The 12,392-nt window shown below is 42.8% G+C and overlaps 1 protein-coding gene across 7 annotated transcripts in view; it reads left to right on the top strand.

Moving 5' to 3' along the window:
- atp8a1 (ATPase phospholipid transporting 8A1) overlaps positions 1 to 12,392 on the top strand; it is a 91,431-nt gene that overhangs the window by 36,635 nt on the left and 42,404 nt on the right. For 5 of the 7 annotated variants that reach the window (XM_030115219.1, XM_030115211.1, XM_030115199.1 and 2 more), the window contains 4 exons: positions 6 to 94; positions 3,425 to 3,469; positions 7,538 to 7,610; positions 11,722 to 11,827. In XM_030115219.1, the coding sequence (XP_029971079.1) occupies positions 6 to 94; positions 3,425 to 3,469; positions 7,538 to 7,610; positions 11,722 to 11,827 (313 nt within the window). The remainder of the gene's footprint in view (positions 1 to 5; positions 95 to 3,424; positions 3,470 to 7,537; positions 7,611 to 11,721; positions 11,828 to 12,392) is intronic. The other 2 variants (XM_030115227.1, XM_030115236.1) reach the window with 1 other exon arrangement.

The raw sequence follows: 12,392 nt of genomic DNA, 5'->3' as shown, positions 1-12,392 counted from the left end.
TACAGGTAAAGTACATTTTCTCTGACAAGACGGGAACTCTGACCTGCAATGTAATGCAGTTCAAAAAGTGCACCATCGCCGGAGTGGCCTACGGGTACGTTGTGGTTTTTTTGAAGCCCGTCCCTCTTCCTCTCTCCCTCTCCCTCCCTCCTCCTCCTCCTCCTCCTCCTCCTCCTCCTCCTCCTCCTCCTCATCACCTTCATTAAATGCCGAGTGTGCATCGTTGTACATCTGGCGTTCCTCTCTCCTCCCTCGCCTTCTCATTAGCAGCTGCATCAGTGCTCCTCTCAACATAAACTATAAATAAAAGCCAGAGATGTTTTTTTTTCTTTTTTTGAAGCAAAGGCGCTTCACCCTCTCCTTTGCAGGCACCTCGTCCTCTGTTTGTCGTGTCTGTGCCACCCGGCTTCACTGATTAGTATTTCCCACAAGTGGTGATCACAAACGTGGAATCTGATACTTATTTCCTCTGCTCCAGCGAAATAAAACTCATCCAGTGTAGCATTTCATTAAATCAGCCGCTAATGTTCCCCCCCCCCCCCCCCCCCCCCCCATTTCATTTTTGTCCGTCGATAATTAGTCTCAGTCGCGAAAACAAGTGGGGGAGCCCGAGTGTCTTTACAGCACCAAAGTAAGAGCAGGCGTGACAGGACGAGATTAATCCCATTAGTTTTCAATTGAGGACATGATTGATGAAGTGCAGACTGAAGGAAAATACCAGTGTTTTGGTTTTTTTTTTTTTCCTCCATTACTCGCTCTTTCTTCAGCCTCTGAGCTCAGCAACCAACCTCTCAATGAAGCGTAGTTGTGCCGTTCATGTTGCTGACGTGATACCTCCAGACTCAAAAATTGTGTCATTTTTGGTACGTCATGTTCAGTGCTACATACGGTCTTTTCCTTTTTTTTTTTTTTTTTTTTTTTTTTTTTAATATTTAACTGGGTCAGTCCAGCCGGACATCAGAGACGAGCGCTCCGCCCTCCTGACTGAAGTCGGGCAGCAGTCTGTCCTCCCTTCAGTCGAGGTGGAGAGGCTTTTCTTTGAATCTCTGAAATGAGGACTCCCTCTTACGCAACCGATAAATATGGATGAGTGTTTCGTAGCATGAGGGTGGAAGACGGGCTTTAATGAGGCAAGGCTGTTTTGATGATGCCTCAAATGTTTTTATTTACTTCTCGCTTTTTTGGTAACAAGAGATGTGCGGGCGTACAAACTGGTAATAGCTGTATTACTAACTGTATTTTCAAGACGTGAATAGGGAATACTTGCTCTTTGTTCTTTATTTGAGCTTTTTCAACTGAATCCTTCACAAAACTACACTTTTCTAACTGTTCATGAGACAGTCAGTGTTTCAGCCCTTTTTAACCCTATTAAAGTCGAGTCTGACAGGATTTGACATGCACACTTCTGATATCCGCAATGCCTTGACACTTTGTGATAAAGGAAATTAAAAAGCTACTTGAAAGAAAAGAAATATAATTACAGTGACTCCCAGGGCTTCCACAGTCCTGCTGTACAGTTAAACCGGGTTCACCACTGTCACACATTTCTAATAAGCACAAACACAGTAATATCGAAACGCTGCCACATAGGCGAAGTTGCCATGGTAACATACTATATAAAATGTACGGAAATAAATCCTGAAGCCAGAATTCAATAAAAATTTGTGTGTTTTTGTAGCTGTAATCATAAGTTGGAGAAAGGCCAGCATTATTGAAAATGATTGAAATCATCTGTATTTCTATATAATACATATCTGTGGGGACTGAAGGACCGCAGCAGTTCTTTCTTTACAAGTTCTCACAAAGGTAACACTTTCACAGCACAAAGCAGCACTGATGAAATCTCTGAAACCACATAATGGTTTCATAATATGAAACTCTTTGTTCATCTTTGTTGCGTTCACCCAAAAATGAAACACACAGACTTGCTTGAAGCCGACGCACTCTCTCAAACTCCAGACCGCCCGCTCCATCAGTCCTCCTCATCCTGGATGCTTTCAGCTCTCGGCTCGCCTTAGGTTAGTCATGAAATATGAATATAAAAGTAGTTCTTCGGCTGTCATTGTCTTATTAAACTTTAAATTCTGCAATTAGCCTACTTGAATGCTTATTTTTAGCCTTTTTTACCCAAGATATAGTCTCCGTCTGCATGAGGAAGGTGTCGTAATGTTGTGCAAACGAAAAGACGAAGTAAATCCAGATTTAAAACATGACACGTCTTCATACTAATGAATAAACAAGCATATGTTTAGCTCTTACTGTGCAGTGTGACTTAATTTGGTGCCCACACACACACACACACACACACACAAACCCCCCGATTTCACCGCCCGCATGTGTTCCTAACCACAAATTAAGTGCTGCTGTAATTAATAAAGCCATCCCCAAGGGTGTAGACATTAATTAATTCCACTGGATTGGAGTCCAACTCTGAGGGAGAGATACGGTTTCGGTTAGAAAGGCTCTCAGAAAGAAGACTTGAGCAAATTTCTGTTTAAAGAAAGAAAAAAAAAAAAGACCAAGAAAATAATAAAATGAACAAAAGTATGTTTGAAATTTTTTGGAAATTCTGAAAATGTTGTTGTATGCGTCTATTGATGTAATGTTGTCTTCATACTGACAAATAGGTTAATATTATCGACCGTACAAAAGCAAGAGGCTCGGCGTATCAGCCGAACGGAGGCTGAAATCAAATGGAGGGCTGCAACGCTGAGTGGAGCGCACTCCGTCCTCACACTTCCCAGAATCTTGCTCTGATGTCCGTCCGCTCAGAATTGACGCTTCATATGATTTTGATGTCGGAGTGCTCTCTGACCAGATTTAGATTCTTACGATGCTTTTTACTTTGTTATGCTTGTTTGAATCTATTGAAAGATAAGACCTGCTTCTGCTGCCATGATCGATATTTAGCTTTTTCTATTTTTTTCTTTTCTTTTTCCAGCAGGGAAGTCAAACATACAGTGCATTATGAAGTCACTTGTCTGATGAATTGTGAATGTAGAATGACCAATATATGCTTCCTTAATGAATTTAGTATACAGTAATCGTCTTTTGTACAGTTGAAAGTTATATTTATTCCAGTCACCATTCAGATTAGGTGCAAAGCTGGTTAACTTTAGTCCAGCTGTGAGAAAGAAATTTTGCTTTGAGTCGAGCCTAACAATGCTGCAAAATTTGAAAAAAAAAATCAGGCTTTTCCCACAGTGATCAAACTGTGACATTGTCGCAGCGACAATTAAAGACCTTGCTGTTATCACTGCTTCCAACCTCCTCCCAACACCCGGCTCTGACCTCCTGCCACATTTAACTCCTCTTAAACGATCCCGTACGAACCGCAACCCCGCCGTGTGCACACTCACACACCATGCAAACTGAAGACTCTTGTCAACAAGCTGCTTTTTGTTCTCCACCTTCGCCTCAACAGTCACGTCCCTGAGCCTGAGGAGGGTAGTTTTACAGAGGACGACTGGTAAGATGATGGGTGTGAAATGACCATGATTGTTGTTGTTTTTTTTCCCTCTCTTCTGTGTTTCTTTTGCGCTCTTGGCTTTTTGTGATGTATCAGTGCTGCCTTGCTTCGTGGAACTCGTGACTTTGAGCACAATACCTCAGTGCGTGTGTGTGTGTTTTCTTTTCCCTTGTGCGTTCAGTCCTCCCGGGACGTGTGTGTGACTGTGGCTGTTGTATACCTGTATACCTGTTGATGTGAGCTCCAAACTGTATATATCTGAGGATGACAGAATACTGTGGCTTCCTAACAGACGTGAGCAGGCTTGGCGGAGGAGTGTGTTTCACCGTATGTTGTGTTGAGGCTGAAGTTGTGCAGCTTGGTATGTTCACATGAAACTAACTCCGGAGGTCGCAGCTACACTCGTACTCACTCAGTCCTGCTCCCTGAATCCATCTGCTGTAGTTTTGAGACCTGCAGTAACAGCATGGGTGTGTCTCATCTATTTTGCATGGGAGATTTGAGCCTGTTTGTTGATGCCTATTACGCCAAAATGTTGATTCTGGAATCTGCCAGCTTTCTTGAAAGCATGTCTCTGATATTGCTGTTTCTCCTCTGTGGAAAACTGGGTTAGATGCTTTATTTATCCACAACATAGGTTAGAGACACAGCAGCCGCTGAATGATTGATGAGAGTATTTTGGTGGTGGATGAAATATTTAGAATTACAATCTGAGTGTCATTTAAATTTTGGTTCTTTTTTTTAAAACAAGTGTTATGAATCCCCGGTGAGATCCTCTAAAAGTCTCTGGTGCGAGTTAATTTCCTCGGCCTCGCCGGAGCAGGACGGCATGTTGAGTCACGGGTTTGATCTGGAGCAGATCCCGGGTTATTGACTGAACAGCCAGCACTCTGGTTCCCATAGTGACCGGGCCTCCGTGTGCTGGCAGATAGCCAATAACTGAGCATCCTCCCTACCAAGCCTCGCAATGGCAATCCACACGGAGCGCTCCGCCACTGCTGGAGGTTCAGAGACTCCTCCGTTCTAAATGATTTGGGAGTGTTGGTGGCACTTGAGGTCAGGGGCGTCAAACATATGGAGCCAAAAGTGAGACGATGTTTCAAAGTGTAAAAATGTGAAAGAACAAATTATGTCTCTCCTTTTTATCCACTGTCTCAACAACTAACATTTACTTTGAGTCTGACTACCTATTAGTCAGAAGCACAGAAAACCAAGAAATTCAGTTGATGCATTATTGTGTTTTCAGCAGGAGTTGTTTCTTTTTTAATGGATGCTGATGCTAAAGTTACTACATTATTGGCAGGTTTTTTTATGACTGGCCATCGTTACAATTTCTGTTCATGCAGTCCACATTAAGTAAGACCAATAGACCAAAAACAAACAAAAAATACAGACCTATAACTGCATATTTAATCAAATCCATACTGTTGTAGTGAATTGATGCAACTAACATCCACACTTCAGGCTGCAGAAATCATGAAACAAGAAGATTTGATTGCACCTTCCTGAAAGCAATTTCAGACCAGTTTGACGCCCGTTATAGATTATCTATGATGAAGATGTTGTGCATGCATTGTTTTTGCAGGATTCCCCCATGTCTTCATGTCTGGTATACATTTACAAATCTGCTGTTTTCAAAATGAGTGTAATGTTTTGTTTTTGTTTTTTTTTTTGCAAACTCAGTTCTTGGAGCTATTGGGTTAATGTTGAAGCATTCACACGTCTGAACTGTGTTCCGATTCCTCAGTGAGATATTATCCTAAGCCCTGGAAGTGTGATGAATCTCTTTAACCTCCAACGCATTGATGCAATTTTAAGAGAATATTGACACCAGCCCTGCCGTTTAATTGCACAGCTGTCTTCCCTCCCATTAATCCCTTCCCTCCAAACCTCCATTTTCTGTGCGGGAGATGGAAGCTTTACTAGCCAGCTCCCCGGTTGGCTCGCTGGGATCTCAACAGCATATCCTGTGGGATTATAAAGACTTACGGTTGCTAATGGCAGCCTCTGTAACGTTTCTATCAAACCCCAGTGCTGTGGACAAAGCTGCTGTCCGCCTGATCTATTGGTCTCTATTTATCACGGAATCATGAATCGATCGGCGCTGGACAGCCAGTGAGCGGCTGGTGGCTACATACAAAAATCACTGCCCAAAGCCACTCTTAAAGGGATGGGGGGAAAAAAAGTCTTTCCTTTTTGCTGTCCAAATTGTGATTTTCTCCAGTAGAACATGGTCTTTTGTTGTCATTGAGAAATACACTTCTTTTCTTTGTATTTCTAACAGAATTTATGGCGTGCCGTTATTTTGCATCTTGCCAAAAACAAAATGTATTTCTGGTGCAAGTATGAGAGATTAATTGTGATTCCAGCCATTTATTAGGCTTTGGTTTGATTAATGGATGAGTACTGCGGTCTCATTTGTCTGCCAGATATTCAGCCTGTCTGCTGTCCCTGTGCACACTTCCTCATGCATTGTTTTTTTCTTTTCCTTTTTCCCAAGCAAAGGGGGGCGCCATCTATTATTAATGGGAATGACCAAGGAGAATATGATATATAAACAGGATTGTGAATAAATGTATGAGCATGGATTCTTTGTGCATCGTGAAATAATAATGATGTCCCGTTTTTGGACATTTCTTTCTCGGAGGAATGATCTGCTTGTGCCAGCTCAGACAGAATCCCGAACAGTCGCACTGTAAATCATATTATTGACGCCCAGGGGAGCCGGCATTTGCATTCTGCCTGCGTTGTGGTTAATACTTCACTCAACAGATGTCAATACTGGGAGCACGCAGCACTCACTATGCTATTACTAGCTTGACATCCGCTCCAGACCGCCACGCTCTTTGCAAGTAGCTTCAGCTAAAAAAAACAAACAAAAAACGTTGAAAACACTTGGTCAGCATTTGATTAGGTACTCCCACACTCAAAGTAATTTCATTTAGAGTTACTCTATTACTATAGTGTCGATCAAAGCTCAAATGCATATTTTTCAAAAGTCTGTATTAGGAAATGATCGAGCTGTGATCGGAGCTCCACACAAATGTGATTAAGGAAGTCTGCAGGTACATAAAATTGAGTTTCAAAACGTTTACTAAGCTCTCCTCTGTATCTGCTCAGGACACTTCAGGGCCAAATTGTGACATTTTGAATGCATCGGTCATTGACAAACTGTGGTTGCACCTTTGATTTAATCAAAGTATGCAGGAATTTACAGTAACTGGTGAACACACTGATGACATCTGTGCCAGAAATGGTCACAATGGGTGAATGGAAGCTGGCGAGCGGAGGTTTCAGTGTTTTTCAGCACATCATCTCCGTGTCCGTCTCCTTTCTGATCAGTTGTTTCACTCCAAGCTGTAAAGAGATCAGTAACGGATTAATGTAAATCTTTTTATAGGAATTCATACAAATGAGCCATATTTTAATCTCTTGTTTGGATTGCAAGTCATTTGTTTTACTCGCATCTAATGAATTCAGAATCATATTCTGCTTTCTTTATTTATTTTTTTTTCAATTAAACTTGGCAAATTTGAATTGATTCTAGCTTGTCAGATTGTAGTTTGCCTTCTATGGTATCACTGTTCTTTGGTAATTTGTTTTGTTTGGAATACGGTTTAAAGTGAAGAAATCCTTCATGGAGCTGAATTGACTTTGTAAACTATAATGGGTATAGTTTGTTTATACATAAATATGTGGTAAAACTAAAGCAAATGCTTGTTTCAGTCTTAGATTTGCTACCATGATTTGATTTCGTGTTTAATTTAATGTTCCTTTAAAGCTGGAGTAAAAGCCAATATTCCACGCAGCCTTTGAGGATCTTTAAGTGCACAAAAGTAACGCACAGCTGCTGTCGAGTTGTTGTTACCCGACGATACGATCATGATGCAGATAATTTTCTCTTCACTCGGTCTCGCCCCAGTCTCCGGACAGCATGTTTTTACCGGGCTGTCTGCTGTTCGGTGTTGCTGTGAAGAGTGTGTGTGTGTGTGTGTGTGTGTGTGTGTGTGTGTGTGTGTGTGTGTTAGTGTGTTCTCTTGTTTTGACTTCCGCGTCCCTTCTTTCCAGGCACAGCACACACTCGTCGGACGAGGCTGGATTTAATGACCCGAGCTTACTGGAAAACCTCCAAAGTAATCACGTAAGTACTGCCGCGGATCCCCGCTGTCTGCCTGCAGCAACTGGACTAAATTAAGAAGGTTTCTGAACGTAATTGTGAGCGTCACATTATGTCCATTTTGCCGTTTTGCATACATTGTGTTGGCCTCTGTATTGTGTTTTTCTATTAATGGAAAATCTCCAATTTTGTATGACATTCATCTTTTTCTCCCTCCAAGAAAATACAAGTTTTGACAAATTTAAAGCCACTGTTGTACATTCTCCAGAGGATGTGGTGGAACACCCTACAAAATATATACACACGTCAGCATACGATGCTTCGGTGGTTCGCAAAATCGAGACCGGCTTCATTCATTCACCGATCTGAGACTGTCAGGGGACCGCCAGTGATTGTGGGGTAATACGATCTTTTCCAAAACGCAGGCGGTCGAATGTGTTTGTGTTTTGTGGAAAAGAAGCGGCGGCGGCCACCTGTGGTCGCGTTAGAACGTGATGGATTGGCTGTTTGAGTCACTCGGCTGCAGCTCCATGTGGGGGAGGCGGAATGTCACATTTAATTACATACAGTAGCGCCGCCCAGGGAGAGCCGTAATCCCTCTGTGATATTTGCTTTGTTATGACAGCAGAATCTCTCCGCACGTTGAGTCGCTCTCAGATTTGCTTCAGCTTCGTATTGATATCATCTCGCCCACTTTCTAATTATGGTGCAGGAACAACCGCTGTTTTGAAACCACAATCTCATTGCATCTCTGGTGGTGATGCTTGATCATTAATAATCAGACTAATACTCTGTTGATGGTGGTCGTCTCTTAACATCGTAACACTGATGTGAATCCTAGTAACGTTCACACACCAACAGCAGCGGCGCATTGCCCGAGGACACACGGATGGAGCGAGATGGAGGATCAGACCTGCTCCACCAGCTGAGCCGCAGCTGCCCCTTTGAAATCCTTTAAGTTGCGAGTTGAGGCCTCCATGTATCAATGAGCCTTTGCCACCTGCGACTCTCTGGTTCATCTCTTTTTCTACACTAGTCACTGCATCGTGAAACAACTGCACTTTTGGAGAAGATCTGAATCTGAACTTTGTAATATCCAAAATCTTGATGCTCATATTTTGTGAACGTAGCGGTCAATTGCTAATGAACACGTATATCCTCCACCAACAGGCGCCATGATCAGAAGATGGGTAATAATATTGATTTTACCCATCATACAGAAGTCCTGATATCAGAATAAAGCAACACATTTCATTCAAGTCCCAATTTCCTCACAACATAAACACTCATGACCATCAGGGCGCACCTCCTCACTACCCTGATCATTAACCACAGTGTTGCGTGGCTGCTGGCTGTTTGTAGGCGTAATGTTGATACTGTGTTGAAGGGGACGGCGGTCTAGAGAAGAGGGGAATTAATAGTGCCGACAAAAATAAACATCCCCTCCGGCTGCTTTTCATGTTCTCTTGAGTCACTGGACATGTTCTCCGCCTGCAGAGCTGCAGTGGGAGTTTGTTTTGCTCGCACGCCGGGGTTCTCCGTCCCGTTTTTTTTGTCCCCCCCCCCCCGACCCGACCCGTCCGCTCTTTCCACACTGGCCACGTCCGAAGTGATGAGCGTCTGTCACAGGTTTCCCAGCAGTCAGTGTGGGTGTGATCGCTGGCAGTGCGGCCAGCGCAGGATTAACTGTCACATCTAATTGTTGCCGTCAGAGCAAAGTTCGGAGAGCCTGTCGAGGGTCCCACCGCCCTCAGTTGTCTCACACACGAATGTGCCTCTATTACTCTGACAGCTCTCAATGAATCGGAACTCGAGGCAGAAGTATGACGTGATTGTGAGTGTGTGTGTTTTTCTTTCTCAGTTTTTACCTGGTGATCATCCAGGGTGTGCTCTACCTTGGCACATTGGACGCTTAATACCTTGTACAATCAGAAGAAAAACAAAGCTGCCCTAAAAATCCCTTTAAAGCCAGTAATTAACACACAGTGTCCTGTGTGTTAAATTTGGGAAAACAGAAGTAATTTATGAGTGCTGGTTGGCTCCTTCGCTTCTTGGCTTCGCACAATGACTGCAGGCTTTTATTTACTTGAGTCTTGTCATCATTAGGCCAGACTGGCCGACTGAAAACAGCACGCAGATGCCAAATGGGAAGCGATCGTCTATAAATCTATTCAAAAGTACATTTAACTGTAATTTTAACCAGTGAAAAAACTAAATGAGACCTTTTGATAGTCAGTAAAGAAGGGATAATAGTTTAACAACGTGAACTCACTGTCGGTGTAAAAATACACACACACACACCCTGACATGTCCTTCAGAGGATACCTGTCATCTCAGACCAGATTAGCATGCTGCCCGGATACAGAGGAGACTCTCGCAGCCACCTGGACTGTAATTGACTCTGTGTATTTTAATTTACCAGAAGCCCTTTGATTCGCTCCTCCTCCCCCTCCATTCATCATTTGCTCCTTTGTTCCCGGGTCCTCTCATCACGGCGTCCACCACCGACAGAAACAACACAGTCGACGGTACTTTGAGAAAGCACACATTCTGCCTGAGCGGCGGAGTGACAGAGGCTGTTTTCGGTAATCTTTTTATAGCAGGGGGTGTTTGTAAGACCTTAACAATACTTCAAAAGGCAGATAAATATATCTCTCAGATCTGCTGTGTATTTTCAGAATGACTACAGATTTGCGAGAGCCGTGTTCGCTCAGAATATATCTGGCTCGTCTGCCATTGAGCTCATTGTTCGGATCCGCAGCCGGAGCGCCGTTGGTGCCGCCGCTGCATTATTCAGTCCTGTTGTCGAGCTGCGGGCGCTGATATCTCTGCCTCAGCTGTGGTCAGTGACTACAAGCTGGTGGTCCTGGAGCCTCAGACAGGAGCCTCAGCAGATGCCTGTCTGAGTCGACCCCGTGGCAACTTAGTCATACTGTTTCCCTCATTAAAGACAAAAGCCCTCAGAATATAGGTTAGGCTGTGTGTGTGTGTGTGTGAGTGTGTGCGCGTGTGTGTTTTTTTCCCTTGACTAAATCAAATTTGTATTGGCCGAAAAAGCAGTGTGTCTGTCAGCTGCTGACAAGTTATGTGGAATCCTTTTGGCTCTTGACCAGCTGTCGTTTGTCTGGCCAAACTTGAGCAGTGAGAGCTGAAGCCAGATTAATTTCAGAGAGTGACACACCTCAGACTGACTGTGGATCAACACGGAGACTTTAATGGCTGCTTAGATACTATTATTCTTACATTTTATGGCCGTAATGAATAATTAGGCTCAAGTGTGATTCTTAGAAAGTGATGTTGTATCCACAATGGACTGGAGTCAATTTTCTGATGTTTTCAGTTAAATTCAATATCATTGTGTGTCTCCATAATGGAGGGAGGAATTCTTCCAAATATGCAAAAAAAAAAAAAAAGGTTTCCAATGCTTTGCCTTCAACAAAATCATCCCTTGTCAGTGGCCAGCCTAAAATCCCCAATAATTCTGTTGGACGTTGCAAGTGATTCCTCAATCAATTATGAATCCCAATACTAAATATACTACATAATGTACAACTACTTAATAATCAGTAATTTTATGTAAATTAAAAAGAAATAACTGGGTATTTCAGATAGCCTACATTATTCTTAAATATCATAATCCTGGGTTTTGATGTTCCACCTTTTCCATTTTCAGTACTTATTATGTTTTGTTTCTGTAATTGATTATCAATAAAATGGAAATTATAATGTAGACCATTGTGGACATTCCTGAAGCCATTTTACTGCAATTACGAGAATATTGTTTTTATTAGTCAAAAGGTTTGAAGGTGTTATTTTTTTTTAATACATGTTGTTGCTCGATTGGTGTCGAAATCCTCTATTTATTGAAATAAAAAGCCATTTTGGTTTATCCACAAACAAACAATGGATTTTTTTTCTTCAGTAAATGAATGAGAACAACCCAAACTGTGAATTTACTGCATTCAAAGAGTTTCATGTTCAAGTAGGCCGATCGTCGCGTGTTTTCAGTATTTACACTCTGCCCTTGATCGCTCTCCACTTACAGTATCGCCAAGGTCCTTCTGCTTGTTGTGCTTCTGCTCCATGTTTTATTAAAGAACATTAAAAGTCACGGTGCCCTCTCCTCCCGGTGTAGCCCACAGCTGCTGTTATCCTGGAGTTCATGACCATGATGGCCATCTGTCACACTGCAGTCCCAGAGCGCATGGATGGAAAAATCACCTACCAGGCAGCATCTCCAGGTACCTCACACCCTCTGCTAGATTAAAAGCCTCCGGGTATAAATCACGCTGTGCTGGTATTAAACCAGTGGGATGAGTGTTCGCACGTTACAGCCCGGGAACGTTATTATTCTGCCGTGGCTAAATAACTTCAATGATGAAAACTGGTAGAGAAACCACAGAAATGCTGCTTTTTTTTTTTTTTTTTTTTTTCAAATCCTTAAAAAAGTGTGTGTTTAAAGCTTTCAAGCCTTAAAGTGCGAGTGACCTGCAGGTGTGTAGTTTTTCCTGGTGCTACATTATTAAATTATCTCGTGGCTTTATGATGCAAATCACAATTGCAGTCTCAGAGGTACACAATCCAAAATGACTTCCAACACAATTGTGCACACGAACCTCGCACAATGTTCACACGCACGTGATTCTGCCAGCCAGCGTGTAAATTGAGACCCCAGTGGCACAGCGCGAGCTCTCGTCTGTAGCTGCAGCTAAAAATAGAAGAGACTCGGCTCCTGCAACAGTTGTCGGCCTTCCGTGGCGCAAGTGTCAAATTTGCAGAAACGCCGGCTTCTTCTGCTCGTACACG

Source organism: Salarias fasciatus, chromosome 2, assembly GCF_902148845.1.
Source record: "Salarias fasciatus chromosome 2, fSalaFa1.1, whole genome shotgun sequence".
NCBI classification, from domain to species: domain Eukaryota; kingdom Metazoa; phylum Chordata; class Actinopteri; order Blenniiformes; family Blenniidae; genus Salarias; species Salarias fasciatus.
Note: the sequence above shows the minus strand (reverse complement) of the source record. Positions and strands in the feature narration are given on the sequence as shown.